The sequence below is a fragment of the Mustela erminea genome, chromosome 15, assembly GCF_009829155.1.
Source record: "Mustela erminea isolate mMusErm1 chromosome 15, mMusErm1.Pri, whole genome shotgun sequence".
In the NCBI taxonomy this organism is placed as follows: domain Eukaryota; kingdom Metazoa; phylum Chordata; class Mammalia; order Carnivora; family Mustelidae; genus Mustela; species Mustela erminea.
In genome coordinates, this window is record NC_045628.1 from 116,962 (window position 1) to 133,778 (window position 16,817).

General features: G+C 45.2%; 1 protein-coding gene across 6 annotated transcripts in view; it reads right to left on the bottom strand.

The window, feature by feature from the left end:
• Positions 1-12,500, bottom strand: part of CDC16 (cell division cycle 16) — a 37,916-nt gene extending 25,416 nt beyond the window's left edge. For 4 of the 6 annotated variants that reach the window (XM_032314243.1, XM_032314242.1, XM_032314245.1 and 1 more), the window contains exons 1-11: positions 11,070-11,204; positions 9,958-10,012; positions 9,750-9,847; positions 8,344-8,382; positions 7,861-8,001; positions 5,988-6,147; positions 4,972-5,063; positions 4,358-4,491; positions 3,192-3,271; positions 1,564-1,613; positions 548-621 (exon numbers count right to left, since the gene is read on the bottom strand). In XM_032314243.1, the coding sequence (XP_032170134.1) occupies positions 548-621; positions 1,564-1,613; positions 3,192-3,271; positions 4,358-4,491; positions 4,972-5,063; positions 5,988-6,147; positions 7,861-8,001; positions 8,344-8,382; positions 9,750-9,847; positions 9,958-10,012; positions 11,070-11,117 (971 nt within the window). In that variant the 5' untranslated portion in view covers positions 11,118-11,204. Of the gene's footprint in view, positions 1-547; positions 622-1,563; positions 1,614-3,191; positions 3,272-4,357; positions 4,492-4,971; positions 5,064-5,987; positions 6,148-7,860; positions 8,002-8,343; positions 8,383-9,749; positions 9,848-9,957; positions 10,013-10,520; positions 10,559-11,069; positions 11,205-12,476 lie in introns of those variants that run through there. The other 2 variants (XM_032314244.1, XM_032314247.1) reach the window with 2 other exon arrangements.
• Between the last annotated feature and the right edge of the window lie 4,317 nt (positions 12,501-16,817).

The window sequence follows — 16,817 nt, forward strand, 5'->3', positions numbered from 1 at the left end:
GCTCACATGGAAGAAGTCAGTTATTAGAAAACCTTAAATCCACAGTTATTCTTCCCACACTGGACATTCTTCTGCACTTCAGTAATTGAGTAATACTGGTTCAGGAGCTAGACTGGGTTGCATGGAGTTCCTAAAGCTAAGACGCAGCAGATACTTCTATAAACTAGCTCACTATGCCAAGAATTCTGTTCTATAGTCACATTTAGTGATCCCAATCTCACGTGGTTTCACGTAATTTCACAACTGTTAACAGTATCTCTGTAAATAAAAAACAGGCTTCAAATCACATTATTCTTTCATATTTCTTCTCATTTATAAACAATTCAAATATATCATAAGTTACTGAGAACAAGGTCCACACCACTGACTGATCTCCCCTCATGACATCTTATAAAAGGTACATAATTGATATAACTGAACTGAATATGCTAAAGAAATCATTCTTTCATACTGCTTTTAAATTAGTTAACTAATTACTGTATTAAAAAGGATGAACAAAAAATCAGTTCCTATAGGCTTATTACAGAGGAACACAACAGATTCATACCTGAGATATCTTCTGGCATGTTCATTTTTATGACCAACCATAAGATAATAGCATCCCACTGCAAACCAAGACACCTACAAAATTCAGAATTTACTGTGACCATAGATGCTTAACTTGGAACTGGAAATCTCTAACATTTAGGCCAGAGATGGGACTAGATGTCCCATCACATGTTCAAGCTCAAGTTATTCTAGGTTCAAGTTGGAAACTTCTCTAAGACAGGCTATCTATCAAGTCCTAGATGAAAAAGAATAGATTCTTCCTCAAAGTGCCTTCAATGATGTTCCTGCAGCATTCAAGATGAGGCTCCTAAACACTTAGTTCAAACACCAGTCCACATCATGTCTGCCCTGGCTTGACCCTGGCTCTAGCAGGCACTCACCAGGATCGACCTCATTAGCTAACTTCTCTTGCACTGGTTTTGCCTCTTTCTTAATTATTTTCATGCTGGCCTAAGGTACAGATTGTGCACCTTATGTGGGCCTTAGGCCTTGATCCCTGACTTCTGTCTCTAAAGACATAGTTCCTGATTCCAGTTTCAATTTCTGGGTCCTGGCTGTGACCCACAGCAAAGTGGGAGACACAAAGATTCAATCACTACACAGTTCAGTTAGGTATCTTACACGTGCAACATGAAAGAGCATTACTTGCGAGAGGTGATATGACTTTCACTTTCAATGTCTTATTTTTCTTACATCAAGTATTCTAAAAGAAGTATATATAATTTCCATAACCAGAAAAAAAAAGGATTTTTGTCTTATTTGTGTCTTTTGTTATTGTCTGAAGATATCTAAAAAAAGAAAAAAAACCTTCATGGACTGAAAAATGTAATGCTGCTTCTAATTATCATAGCACTAGGAGGTTCTTCAACACCTTGAAATGAAACATTATTCGCTTGAACTTAAATGTAAGTTACTACTTAAACACGAATTAAGTATTTTTTTAAGGTTCAGGTAACAAAGAAAACAAACAAACAAAAACCATCAAAAAAAGGTATACATTATACATGTACTTACAGGATTACTAGGATATAGATCCACCAACTTATGAGAAAGATAGAAAAGTTCTACATTAGAGAAAAAGAAAAAAATTACATCCAATGAATTTTAAAATACAACTTTCCTCTAGTTACACAGAACAAAATCACATAGATTTTGTTCTCACGGCAATAACTTCATACTTTTCTTTCTTTCTACCTAATGAGATACAGGAACCGCACAGGGCAGCTGCTACAGCTGCTTCGTTCACCTCCGCCGCCCCCACTCCTGCCCCCGTAAGTGAGCGGGGATGAACCGGATGAACAGCACAGGACACAGCCCGTCATGTTGCTTAAAAAGGTCTCAGCTCTTCACCTGTCTTAAAAACTGGGGGCGCCTGGGGGGCTCAGTTGGCTAAGCAATTGCCTTCAGCTCAGGTCATGATCCCAGGGTCCCAGGATCGAGTTCCACATCAGGCTCCCAGCTCCACAGGGAGTCTGCTTCTCCCTCTGACCTTCTCCCCTCTCAGGCTCTCTCTCAAATAAATAAATAAAAAACTTAAAAACAAAAACTCATGTCTCTGACTTCATGGCCTTATTATGGACCATCTTAATCACCCACAACCAATCTGCATAACCAAACTTTCTTCAGTTTACCAACTCAGCAAGATGACTTCTTGATAAATAAGTCCAAGTCCTAAAACACCCTGGTGACATTTCCCACACGCAGACTTGGACTCATTAGACCAGGAGAGGCAGCATCTGCAGACATCTGCAGAGAGCTCCAGAAGACGGGACGCTGCTGGCCCACAGGCTGTAAGCAGCAGGGTTTGGGGCTGGAGTGTCTGGCTCTTTAAACTCCTGGCAGAGTTCACTACTCAGTTTAAAAGGTTTAAGGGCAAATAGCATCTAAATGTAACTGAATGTTCCTGAAATGTTAAAATATGGAAAACACAAGCAAAACAATCTATCCCCCTCCAGTTTCTAAACAGTTACTGCCTGCTGTCTTACCGATTTCCTTCCGGATTTTACAAAAGGAAAAACAGAAAAACTGCCCCCCAGTACTCTAAAGCTTATGTGACCTCAACCAGAAACTACACTGGAGAGAACGAGGCAAGGGTAAAGGAGAGTGTCCTGGCTGACCCTCAGTCATCTCGATAAGCCTGTCTTACCCTCATTCCTCACCCTCACTGAAGAACTCCACTATGTTGTCAACTGCAGTCTCAATTATCCAGGATTTATGAGAGAAAAACTTCCAGTTACAGAATTTTTTTGTGTTAACGATTATTTTCTTTTTAAGGATTTTATTTATTTGCCAGAGAGAGTGTGCGTGCGCGCACAAATGGGAGAGCAGCAAGAAGAGGGAGCAGCAGGCTCCCCAACGCACAGCTTGATCCCAGGACCCTGGGATCATGACCCGCACCAAAGGTAGACACCTAACCACTGGGCCACCCAGGAACCCTACACCCAACCATCCCTTAACAATTATCATTTTATTTATTGTTTGGTTTTAGGTACACTCCACACCCAGCACAGAGCCCAACACAGGGCCTGAACTCATTACCCTGAGATCACGAGCTGAGTCAAGAGTTGCACATCAACCACTCTCAACCAAAGGAGCTACCCAGGCACCCCAACAATTATTATTTGAATTAAAAAAACGTTTACCATTTGCTTTATTCAGCTCCACAAGTGTTCCTATATGTACAGGCAAACAGTTTGCATGGAAAGGATCTTTCTCCATTACTCTGAAAGTCAATGCAACACATTTACTACACCAGAAACAGTTCGTAACAGATCGTAACTCATTAAAATTAGCTATGTGTAAATACTCATTACAACATCATGTAGAATACTGTGGGTTACAATAGCTTACTTTTTTTAAGATTTTCATTTATTTATTTGACAAAGAGATCACAAGTAGGCAGAGAGGCAGGCAGAAAGAGAGAGAGGGGGAAGCAGGCTTCCTGCTGAGCAGAGAGCCCGATGCGGGGCTCGATCCCAGGACCCTGAGACCATAACCCAAGCCAAAGGCAGAGGCTTAACCCACTGAGCCACCCAGACGCCCCTCTTTTTTACTTTCTTATTCATCTTCAGGTTGGCACAGTTAAGGTAATGATTATCTTATAGATGAAAGGGAAAATTCTGGTTTATTTGTTAATAATAGAAATAAATACTATCACATGTATTTAGTTCAAGTCAACAGAACTATAACACATAAAACGAGCAATCCAATTATTTAAAAGGATTAAAAATAATATGAGCAGATATAAACAGATCATAAGCATTTGTCAATTAAAATTTTTATGGTATCAAGGATTTTAAGCAACCCCAAAGATCTGTTAAAAATAGCAAATGTGTGTTCACTTCAACAACACACACATTAAAAACAGCATATGTAATTTAGCTAAAAGACAAGCTTGAATCGTGCGCACTTGAAGGCTGGTATGCGGTGGGGGAGATGGACTGGCTACTTAGTGAGCCTGACTCAGCACCCAGTACCCAGAGGAATTCACCTGTCCCTACTTTAACAAAGAATGGATTTTATAAGACTATGTGCCAGAATCATAGTTCCAAACTTGCAAATTGTAAAAGACAGATGAGGGGCATGTCTATTCCCAAGGTAATGGAATAAAGCAATAGTGTGCATAAACCTGTGTCTATAAATTGCTCCTTTAAGACAACAGAAACCCTCTAGTAGTCAGCAAAAGGTAAAGACAACTTAAATTATCATCAATTAGTTCAAGATTACTTGGAAAGCAGTCCTGACCCTTCCTAGGTAGAAATGGGACTGGGCTCTATGCTCCCACACAGAAATGAGTAGATATACTTACACAGAAGTAAGCTTGTAGCACATTTTAAAATCACAGTTATAATAATGTCTTTCAGCTAAAGACACTACCACATCCAGATTCTCTTGCAAACCATCTACAGACTCAGGGAGGACAGTTTCACTAGGTTTATTATACTGCAACAGAGAAGGTAAACATGAACTCAGTGAGCAGTACATATCAAACGGCAGGCTCCATCTGGCCCAAGGGCCTGGGCTTGCACAAGGCAGGTGTGAACCTCTGGAAGCCCTAACTTCTGGTCCCGTCCACCCTCCTCTCAATTAGCTCAACTCTCTTCTCAATTTTGTCATGGAATTCCAGGGCAGGAAGTAATTTACAAATTACAAGTTCAGGAAGCATAAGAAAAAGTTCTCATTTTCATACAACATGGTCCCATTTATATGACAGTTTAATTAGTATAACGAGTCCCTAGGAGAGAGACATGTTTTTGGAAGCTTTTTTATTAATCACATCATATATTTTAAGTAATCTAAATTTATTCTTGCAATTATGCTAAATTAATAAAAATTAACTTTTAAAAATTTAACCAGTAAAAGAACAGAAGCCAAATTCAGTGACATATTTACATAAACCAAAAACAACGTGTTTTTACTTACCTTTTTTAATTTGTTCTCAAAGAGAAAGCGTAGCAATTCCTGTTCTTCGGTACAGAGCTTGCTAAGAGGTAGTGACTCAAGAAGTTCTTTTTCTTAAAAAATGTTAAGAACAAAGAATGTCCTCACAATATTTATGGGGGGAAAACATCAGCAATGAAAAATATTCTATAATTTTTGGTCTAAGCAAATCAAACTCAGAGGAGAAAATAACAAGATCAAATAAGACAATGGTTCCAGACCCAGATGACGAGAAGTACCTGGAGGGCGGAGCCATGGAGCCTTTTAGGCGATGTTGGTCATCACGAGGTGAAGGACCAACAAGCCGGTTTCCCAGCCTCACTCTGTGCAGTCAGAGTCAGCCGTCCTAGCACCACAGGACAGTTAGCAGGATCTCTGATCTCTACCCACTAGATGCCAGTAGCAACCTCACACTCCCAAGCCCAATTTGTAAAAATCAAAAATGGACCCTTAGGGGGCAAAATCAACCTGGCTGAGAACCAAGGCACTAGCCTAAACTATGCTTGAACCTCATTCATACAACACCTCCACCTTCTCTCTGCTTCTTGCATGTCTCCTCCTCCTATTACTGCTCACATACTAAGTCTATGGCTCTCAGCCCTAGTTGCACCTTCAGGTCATCTGAGAGCTTTAAAACATCTGATGCCAAAGCCCCATCACCAAAGATTCTGTTCCACTTGCCTGGAGTTGGGAACTGCACACTGATGTTTTCAAAGCCCTTTGGGGCTTTGAGATATACACAGGTCGGGCACCTCTGAATCAGATACTGAAAACTCAGTTTACACTACCTTAAGTCACTTCTCCAAAAGATGGTCTCATCATAGCAAAACCCCTAAAGATTCTGACAACAATGTGCTCCGCATATGAAGATGCTAAGGAAGTTAATACATCCATTTAAACCTGCACATAGTCTGCTCTTGATTCTACAGATTTCAGAGGAAAAAAAAATTCAACCAATATTAATCACGTTAAACATGAAAACACCTGAGTTTCCAAACCTTCTTGGGCTGTCAACATGTGATGGGATGTTAAAAGATCAAATGCTTCAAAACAGTAGGCATCGAGCTTCAAAGCTTCTTTGTAACTACAGGTAGCCAGGGCTCGGTTGTCCAGGGCATCATAGATCTTCCCTCGTAGAAGACAAATAGAGCTCTTTATCTGTTGGAAAAATGAGTCACGCACTAAATCAATACTTCTAAGCTTAACTTTTGATCAAGAATTATATATTATTTGGGGCACCTGGGTGGCTCAGTGGATTAAGCATCTGCCTTTGGCTCAAGTCATGATCCTGGAGTCCCAGGATCAAGTCCCGTATCGGGCTCCCCACTCAGTGGAGAGTCTGTTTCTCCCTCTGACCCTTCCCACCCTTGTGCTTTCACCCATGTGCAAATAAAAAGAGTTATATATTATCTGAAAACTGAGACTCTTACCCTCTAAAAGGATTTATTCCATCCCAACCATCAGATGGCATAAATTAACAGAAACAGGAAAGCAAAGTAAAACTTTTCTAAGCTGTTTCTCCCAGGCTCTTCACATTTTAACAATTTTTATAGAGCACATGCCACAGCTACTTTGTTCCTTACCTGTTCTGTCTCAAAAAGGGTAATGATTTAGATAGCAAACGGCATACAAATATTAAACTCAGGCAGTTTGACAGGCAGCTCTCAATGAAAGGTTCTTAGTTAATATTGGAAAATGCAGCAACATAGCATCATGGTCATGGATTTGTAGTACTGGATAAATCTAAGTTCAAATCTCAGCTCTGATGCTTACTAGTGACCCCAGACAAGTTTCCTTTCCCCATCTAACTTACAAGGCCTGAGAACTAGAAGGAATCATTCTCTGCACAGCTAGCACATACTACGGTGTTCACAACGTAACCACCGCATTACTACAGTTAACATGAATAATTCAACTTGTATTCCAGACTCTGACCCTCAAGAAACACGTAACTAAACTTATAGATGATCCAGAAATGGTAACCACCGCATTACTACAGTTAACATGAGTAATTCAACTTATATTCCAGACTCTGACCCTCAAGAAACATGTAACTAAACTTATAGATGATCCAGAAATGGGCAGCTGAAAGGGGTGAAAGGCACAGAAAAGTCATCAGGAATTCCAAACCTAAAAATATTAGAAGATATAACAAGCTAAACATAGACCAAGTCAGTACCCTGTGACCTGTTAAAAAAAAAAGTAATTTCATAAAATAATAACACATTACAAGTAAACCATGGATTTCTTAGCAAGAAATTAATGGATAAGCAGTCCAAAATAATAATGGTAACAACAAGGTCCCTCATAAATATCTTTCTTAGTGGAAAAATTAATGCACTTCTTAGCACATAGATATCTCAAGAAGGCTGTTAAAAAAAAAAAGAAAAAGAAAATAGTTCAGATTAAAAAACTGTGAATATTATTTATTATGTTACATCACATAATCTCCACCAACAAGGAATTTACAACTTCAGGCAGATATGAAGTATACAGACTGAAATATATACTAAATAACACAGTAACACCAGACCACTCCCTGCAAAGAAGCAAACTAAGGTAACCAAGGTTTTTTTTTGGGGGGGGGGGGGTTGCAACACAGTAAGATGGGGAGAGGTTTAAGGTATCAAAAATGAGAAGAAAGATCTCAGGTGAGCCTCTTTCAGATTCAAACATATGAGGACATAACTACAGCTTCCAACTAAGGACACAGAAACGTTCGGGGTCTTTTTGTGTTTCAGTTGCAAATAAGTTGGAAACCAAACTGTTTTAATGTGTTATACTGAAATAAAAGAAAGTGATTTACGTTTGCCACGTCATGTGAGTAATTCTCACTGATGTTAACGGCAGCATGCTAACTGCATGACTTACCGAAGACTGTGACATTTCCCAGTCACTGGAGGGGTCTTTCAAGCCACTTTCGTCCTTCAAGTATTTTTCAAATAACCTTTTGTTGATCGGCTCCTCCATGTCGAGAATGTCAAGAGCCTGCTGATGTTCTCTCGCAGCATACTGTGTAAAACCAGAAATCCTGTCCATCACCCATGACTGCTAACAGTACACACACAAGTACTGTAGACTTTAAAAGGGCAATATAATATCATACCCATTACCTGAATTTAAAACGTAGAGTTTAAAATTTAAAATTCTAAAGCAGAATCTTCTTCATGCATGTCAGATTCCAGCAAATGGAGAATCAATATTTTATAGCAAACAATACTAGAGAAAACATTTCCTCATGAACTACTTTACTGTCAAGCTTGATCATCAGAATCCTTACACATCCGTAGGGATGTGTAACATTCACATAATTAAATTTTTACCAAAGAAAACTGCAACTGAGAGCATACTTACATGGCATCTAGCTGCAAGGTAGCGACAAGCTTCATATAACTAAGAAAGAAATCAATCTATTAAAAAAGAGATCAAGATAATATACACCCGCATTCTAAGAGAAAACTATAAACATAAAATGAAGTTACTTTCATAATGTCCTTTTACTCTAGCAGAAAATCCAAATACAGTCTTTTTAACTCATATTCATCTGTTTATCAGGTACTAATGATTCAAAAAGGAGTAAGGAGGGATACCCAAGTGGCTCAGTTGATTAAGTGTTGGCCTTCACCTCAGGCCATGATCCCAGGGTCCTGGGACAGAGTCCTGCATCAGGCTCCCTGCTCAGCTGGGAGCCAGCTTCTCTCTTTGCCCCGCACTCCCCCCATGCTTGTGTGTGCTCACTCTCTCTCTCTGAAGTAAATAAAATCTTTTTTTAAAAAAAGGCAAGGGCGCCTGGGTGGCTTAGTGGGTTAAGCCGCTGCCTTCGGCTCAGGTCATGATCTCAGGGTCCTGGGATCGAGTCCCGCATCGGGCTCTCTGCTCAGCAGGGAGCCTGCTTCCTCCTCTCTCTCTCTCTGCCTGCCTCTCAGTGTACTTGTAATTTCTCTCTGTCAAATAAATAAATAAATAAATCTTTTAAAAAAAATAAAAAAAAATAAAATAAAAAAAGGCAAAATAAAACAATAAGATGGTTGAGAATAAAAAGGAGTTGGGATCTGCCCTCAAGGAGGTTTTGGCAGGAAGACATAAACACAGCACTATGTAAGACATAAACAACAAAAAGTCTGAAAGAAGAGCATGAGAAATACTAGCCAGTTAAAGAAAACATGTGCAAGGGAGAGGAGTGAGAGGTTGGCCAGCATTCCGGGCACTGAGCATGAACAGCCGTCACATGTCCCGGGGACTGCAAGTAGTCAGCAAGACTGGGCTGCATGTTACATGTGGTGGTCATGGTGGTGGGTTCCACAGAGACTGCAGAGAAATCCTAAGGGACCTTTGGTGCCTACTGACGCATCTGATTTTTACCCTGTAAGTGATGAGAGATCACTGAGTGATATTGTGAGTGCTACAGCCAGGCCTGGGGTTCTGTATTTTGTGACAGTTTAAAAGACAGTTAAAAAGAGAGGGAAAGTAGAATGGATAGATGTTTCTAGAGAAAGCAGACAAATTAAAGACCCAACGTGTATAAGCAGTAATGAGAGTGAAGGGAATGTCCATAATTCCAGGGTTATTTAGAAAAAAGAATTTTCAAAACTTAGAGATTAGATTGGGGGGGGGGGGCAAAAGTGACTGAAATTAGGAATAAGAAAATTTCTCTTCACATTCAGTGAGAAAAACTGAATCTTTTTAAATAATTTTGAAATTTAATCTAATGACAATTTTGAAAAGCTTTGGGAAGCTTTAACATTCACACCAACACTTACTTTATCCAGTTTTCGTGACCGAAGTGCATGAGCCGCTCTATGATATTGCGCTGTTAGGTAAAGACACTGAGCCAACCAATAAATGTCCTGGGGTTCCTCTGAAAGGAAAAAAAAAAATCACATAAAGTAGTAATAGGTACAAGGAAAAATAGAAAGATTTTTTAAATACAAAAATCAGAAAAAAAAAAAATTAGAAGTTGTCACTTACCATGAGAGAGTGAAGCTACTTTATCTGCCCAAAATAGAGCACTTTGATACTGTTGCTGTATTAAAAAAAAATTACTGTTATTTCAATAGTTTTAAACAAATATCTAATATTATTAGAATATTATATAGTAAATCAACATCTTAATACAGTAACTGTTTGCATGTTGCAGGGGTCCACCAATCCTATCTCATTTTACATCTCAGCTGAGCTTGGTTCAGGTACAATTAAAACATTGTTGTAAGATCTCTGACAATATACAGCTCAAGAAGGTAGATTTTCTTTTTAAACGTATACATTGGAAAAATGTTATCAGCAGGCCCCTAAAACACAAGACCGTTAAACAATTCTCTTACAGTATCTCCTCATCTGCAACGTTCTCCGTTCTCGAACGCAAACTGCAACTCTGTTGCCAGTCAGTCGGCCAAGAGGAATGCTCGGGGAAGGGTTCAAATTTGCAGACTTTAAGCGCCGCAAGGGTGGACACCAGGCCCGTCTCATCGCTCACCAGTCCCCGGGGCCAGAGAGAAGTGCTCGGGGCGCTCCGTGCCGTTCTGCGGACCGACCGCGGTACCGGCTCGGGCGGACCGACCGACGTACCGGCTCCGGCGGACCGCGGCGTCGGCATCCGGCATCCCGCGGCCACGCGGAACCTCACCCGAGCGCGGCCCCCTCCCTGCTCGACCTCGCGGGCTCCGGAGTCGCCCCCGGACGCCGCGGTTCTCGCGCCCGGCGCGCGCCACTCGTCGACAGCCGGACGCTCAGAACACCGGCCCCCGCTCCGCGTCCAGCCCGACCCGCCGAGCGCGAACCGCCTCCCCACCCAGCGGCTCCAGCCCGAGGCCTGCGCCGCCCCCGCGGCAGCGTCGCGCCCGCAGCAGGCACCGGCCCAGCGGGCTGCGCGCACGTGTGGGGCCGGCGTCCGCCGCGGCGTCCCTCGTCCTTCCCGCTGCACCGCGGGCCGGCGGGGCCGGACCCGTCCCTTCGGGGCTTTAGCCCAGGGCGAAGGCCCAGGCCCGGCCGGACCAAGCGCCCCCAAGGCCGCGGCCAGTCTGCCCTGCGGCCCGGGCTCCGAGCCGCCTCGCCTCCCGCGCGCCCCGCGTCAGGCCGCCCACCTGGTCCAGGTACTGCCGCACTCGCTTCCGCAGCCGCTCCAGGTTCATGGCCGCGGGGCCGGGGAGTCCGACCGAGCGCCGTCCACCGCCGCGGCGCGCGCCCGCCTTCCGCCGCCCGCCGGGCCCGCCCGGAGCCCGCGCCTGCTCCGACCCCGCCCGGCCCCGCGCCAGAGCTTCCGCTCCCGGCCAGACCCCGCCCCGGAAGCCGCTCGCGAACGCGTCCCGTGTGGCGCCAGAAGCCGGGGTCGCGCCTTCGGTTCCGAGGCGCTTCTTTGAGCCTCGGGTGGCCGGCGGATTGGGGGCCCTGGACGCCTTTCCTTTGCCCTCAGGGTCCCTGGTGGCGGGGCGCGTCGTGCCGTCCGTGCGCCGTTCACTCATGGGCTCGCTCTGCGGCCGGCGGGGGCGACCGCGGACGGGCTGGGGGTGTAGGCGGCGGCGCCGGCCCGGAGGCCCCACGTGTCCCCGTCCCGCCGCGGAGGCAGAAGCCCCGGGTCGAGGAGGCCGCGACCGAAGCCCGGGGAGGAGCCCGGAGGCTGCCCGCGGAGACCGATTCCGGGCGGGGGGAGGGTGCTACGGAGCCGCCGTGGGCGCCCCGAGCCCCGCGGTCCGGCCCAGCCGACCTTGGGGCGCCCGCGGTCCGAGCCGGAGGCCCCTCTTGAGCGACCCTCCCGCACCCGAAGCCTGAGCTCCGCCGCGCGCGGTCCGGGGAGCCCAGCGAGCGGGGTTCGGGCGGGCCCCCGCCCGCCCCGCCGTGACCCCCCCGTCCCGCCCCGCCGTGACCCCCCCGTCCCGCCCCGCCGTGACCCCCTCGCCCTACCGTGACCCGTCCGGCCCCGCCGTGACCCCCGCCCCGCCCCTCGTCCGCCCGCGGCGGCCCCTCCCCTGCCGGACGGCCTCCGTCTCGCGGACGCGCCCCCCGCCGGCGCGAGCGTCCCCGGTGCTCTGTGTCTCCGACCGCGCGTGGGAGCCGCGCAGACCAGGCCGGCCCGCGAGACGCGGTAGACGTGGCTGTGCGGCTGCCGGGAGCGGGGCTTGGGCGGGCGGTCACCGGGGAGGGGACGGGAGGCCACGAGGACCCCCAACGGGCCGCAGCGGTTCCCGGACCCGCGGTTTCCCGGCGCGTGCGGCGCGGCCGGCGGCCCCTGCGGAACGGGGTGGACAGTGTGTGCGAGAGTCGCGCAGCGGCCCGTGGAGGGTCCCGGACGGGCGCGGGGACCGCGACCACGTGAGTGAGGACCCTGAGCCTTTCCTCCTCTGCCTTTGACTTAGGTCATGATCTCAGAGTCCTCCTCTTGATGAAGTTAGTTCTTTAAGCAAAGCCGACGCACTTCGTTACCAAGGACAAAAGGATGTAGACGGGCGGACCGCGAATGAAGTCAAAAGCCAAGAAATCACGGGGAAACCTACCATAACATGCCGGGTCCTTCAGAGGTAAAGCCACTGTCGGAAGACCAGTGATTCGGGGGGCCCGGGTGGCTCAGTCTTCTGAGGACCTGCCTCTGGCTCCCAGGTCTGGGTTGGGGTCTGCGGATGGAGCCCCACATGGCGCTCTCTGCTGCGCGGGGCGCCTGCTCCTCCCCCAGCCCCCTCCCCATGGTCTTTCTCTCACTCTCTCAAAAAAATAAACAAAATCTTAAAAAAAAAAAAAAAGACCAGTGGCTCAAGAATTAAAATGAGCAAATTACTGAAAATACACTTCATCAGGAAAGAAATACAAATAGAGTCTAGACATATGAAAGAAAACTCAACTTCATTCATAATAAAAATTAAAATGATAGTGGGGTGCCACTTTTCATACATCAGCAAAGGTCAAAAAAATTGGTGATGCTTTTTTGACAAGACTATGGGGAGGGGTGCCTGAGGGGGCTCAGTTGATAAGCGCCTGCCTTTGGCTCAGGTCATGATCCCAGGGTCTTAGGATCAAGCCCTGCAGATCAAGCCCTGCCCAGCAGGAAGCCTGCTTCTCCCTCTCCCACTCCCTCTGCTTGTGTTCCCTCTCTCACTGTGTCTTTCTCTGTCAAACAAATAAATTAAATCTTAAAAAAAAAAAAATGGGGGGAAACGAGCTCATATGTTATTTTTGTGGGTGATGTTGGTATACTGTCTATGGTGAACAAGTTGGAAAGTCTCCAAAACTAAATATGATGTACTCTGCCTTAATGTTTCCACTTCTAGAGATACATGTTGCACATGTGCTGAATGACCTGCTTCATAAGGACAGTCATTATAGCACTGTCTGTCAGAGCAGAAAGTTAGGGACACTTTAATAACCTGACAGATATGGAGCGCCTGGGTGGCTCAGTGGGTTAAAGCCTCTGCCTTCGCCTCCTGTCATGATTCCAGGGTCCTGGGATCGAGCTCCGCGTCGGGCTCTCTGCCCAGCAGGGAACCTGCTTCCCTTCCTCTCTCTTTGCCTGTCTCTCGGCCTACTTGTGGTCTCTGTCTGTCAAATAAATAAAATATTTTTTTAAAAAATAACCCAACAGATAGGAAACCGATTCAAGAATTCCCAGTGTATTCACATAGTGGAATACCATGCAGCTGTTTAAAAGAAGGCAAGGGTGCCTGACTGGCTCAGTCAGAAGAGCATGCAAATCTTGATCTCAGGGTCATGAGTTCGAGTCCCATGTTGGGTGTACAGATTACTTAAAAATAAGTAAATACATAAACTTCAAAATGTATAAATGAAATTAAGAAATAGAAGAACAAGGCAGTTCTGTGTATGGATATAAAACAATCTCCAACATACATTAAGGCGGAGGAAGCAAGATACAGGAAAGTGTTTCTCACATGCATCCATTCGGGTTAAACAGGAAACTAACTAACGAATAGATAAGAAGATCTTTAAACTACCCCCCTGGAAGACAAATCAAAAACTGGCCACAGTGCAATGCCTTCTAGGATGAGCACTGGAAGCTATGAGAGGACTTTCCCTGGGTGTCTTCTTTCACCCCTTGAATTTCAGACCATGTACATGTAGTACCTTTTATAGGTAGATATAACCTTTATAAATATAAAAGCCCAAGAAAGAAAGAAAATGCAGAGAAATGAAAAGAACATAAAACTTGCCATAAAGAATCCTATCCACTCAAAAATTCTTTTCTTAGCACTTTTGTGAATAATCTGCCATCTCCTTCTCTATACACACACACACACACACACACACACAGGTAACATTGAAATTTCTTCTCCTATACCTTTCTCTTCACCTCTTCCCAGAAACAATCACTATCAACTATTGCTGTACACTTCATACTCTCCTTTCTGTACTTTGAATGTACATATACACATTTATAAATATCTTTTTCTTTTCTACAAAGAAGGATGGTGTGATACGTAATTATTTTGAGATTTGCCTGTCTCACTGGTATACATTAACGATCTTTCCCTGTCAGAACCTGCTTTGTTCTTTCCAACAACTGAAAAATGTTTCATGTTATATTCATCAAACCAGGCTCTGGGATGTGATGCTATACAAACTAACACTATAGATCACACCTGAGTGTCCATGATGGTTAATTTTATATGTCAGTTAGACTGGAGCATAGGATACCCATATCTTTGGTGGAACATGATTCTGGGTTTGTTCATGAGCTGTTCTGGATAGAATTAATATTTGAATCAGTAGACTGAGTAAAGCACATTGCCCTCCCCCAGTGTGGGCCTCATCTAATCCATTATATGCATGAATAGAACAAAAAGGTAGAGTAAGAGAGAATTTGCTCTCTGCCTAACTGCTTAAGCTGAGACATTCATTGATCTGCCTTGGGACTCAGACTCAGACTGGAATTCACACTATTGGCCCTCCCAGGTCCCCATCTTGTCAACAGCAAATCTCGGGACTTCTCAGCCTCCATAACTGTATGAACCAGTTCCTTATAATAAATCATGTATGCACACACACACACACACACACACACACACACTCCTCTCTCCTCTTGGTTCAGTTTCTCTGGGAAACAGATTAATACAATGGCCATTTCATTTAGGAGATCTTTGAGCTCCCCAAGTTGAGCTTATGTGTGCCTCATACACTTTTTAGTAACACTGTATTTTCTTCATTGAAACATGATTGTAATTGCCTGTTCATTTTTTCATATCATCTGCCCCGTAGTCTGTGCGTTCCTTGAAGGCCAATACTGTGGGAGAATGTGAGGAGAGGAAATAAATATAATTTCCTCTATTAATCAAACCATACTTCGGCATTCAAACATTTGGCAGAGTTCTAATTTTGTTCCTAACCTTCGATTGGTACCTGAAATGAGTCTCCCCAGACCAGTGTCACAGTTTGACAGGGCTGCTTTCCATCTAGAGGCTCCAGGGAAGAATTCAGTTCCTTGGCTTTTCCCGATTCTAGAGGCTGCCTGCATAGCACATTCACTAGGTCAGGAATTCTGCATCTTTGCAGCTGTTATTCCGCCAACTGAGCCACCCAGGTGCCCCAACAATTGTCTTTCAAATTAACCTCAATGTACATAAGTAATGTCTGATTAATGTTTGTTAACTTGAGGTTTTATGTTGATTCATAAATGTACAGCCTAGGGGTGCCTAGGAAGCTCAGTCAGTTAAGCATTTGCCTTTGGCTCAGGTCAGGATCCTGGGGTCCTGGGATCAAAGGCCCCCAGCCCCCTCCCCTGTGCAGGCCCACTCCAACCAGGCTCTCTGCTCAGCTGTGGGTGGCTTCCTCTGCCCTTCCCCTCCACCATGCTTGTGCTGTCTCTCTGAAATAAATCAATAAAAACTTTTTTAAAAAGTCAATGTACAGCCTGCGACACCGGCTCTCATTGAGACCCTGCAAGGATGATTTTGCTGCTCAAGGTCACAGAGCCAGTCCGCACAAAGCCACAGCTAAAAGCTGGATTCAGGGCAACAATGACTTGTGTTGTCTTATCTGTTAGTGACTGAAGTGTGGCTTTAAGGCAACTACACGTTCTGGAGGAAATAGCTCAGGGTGAGTGACCATCTCGGAATCTTTAGGACATTGCTGATCGCTTGCTGCTGTGACCCTGTGTTCACTTGAGCACAGAAGAATTGATTCGTTCTTTGTTGTGCAGGGCCTCTAACAGTTGAGCGTGTGTGGTGTCGTAATTTGAGCATGTTTCCGTCATGGAATACTGTTGCTTCATTGATTGTTTTATTCAGATGGTCCTAAGGGCACGTGATCTGGGGACATGTCACATATCCGTGTCAGTGGGAGTCAAAGTAACTCATGCCCACAGAAACTTGACTGGAGATTACCATCTCTGCTTGGGAGCCATCCTGCTGGGGAGCTGAGTTTGAGGGTTGGGAAAATGACCATCAGCAGCATCCCCCTTGCAGAGAGAGAAGATCTTAACTGGAGGGTTCCTGGACAATTTGGAAGTGCCCAGTGGTTTGAGCCCACTGCCCCTCTGGGCATCTGGGTTCCGGAGCTGGAGCTGCAGTACCAGGGAGCACCACTAGTGACCGCCACTTCTCCATGAATCCTTGGCTTTGCGCCACGGGCTGTAGGGGACCATGGCTGGCCCAGGACTGGAGACTGGTCAGTCCAGGGATGTCAGAGGGTTGTCATGTCAGAAGCCTGAGAATCATGGAAGGCTCCAGACTAATAGCTCCTAGGGTTCTCTCTGTTTCAGCCACTGTTTTGAGGGTCAGTACTGTGTGTAGTTCACCCTTAGTATACTTGTGGATTATATAAAATTTACTCTGGTCCCAAAATAGATTTGGGAGTTTTTGGCAGTCCCATGTCTCACTATCTTTGAGAAACCA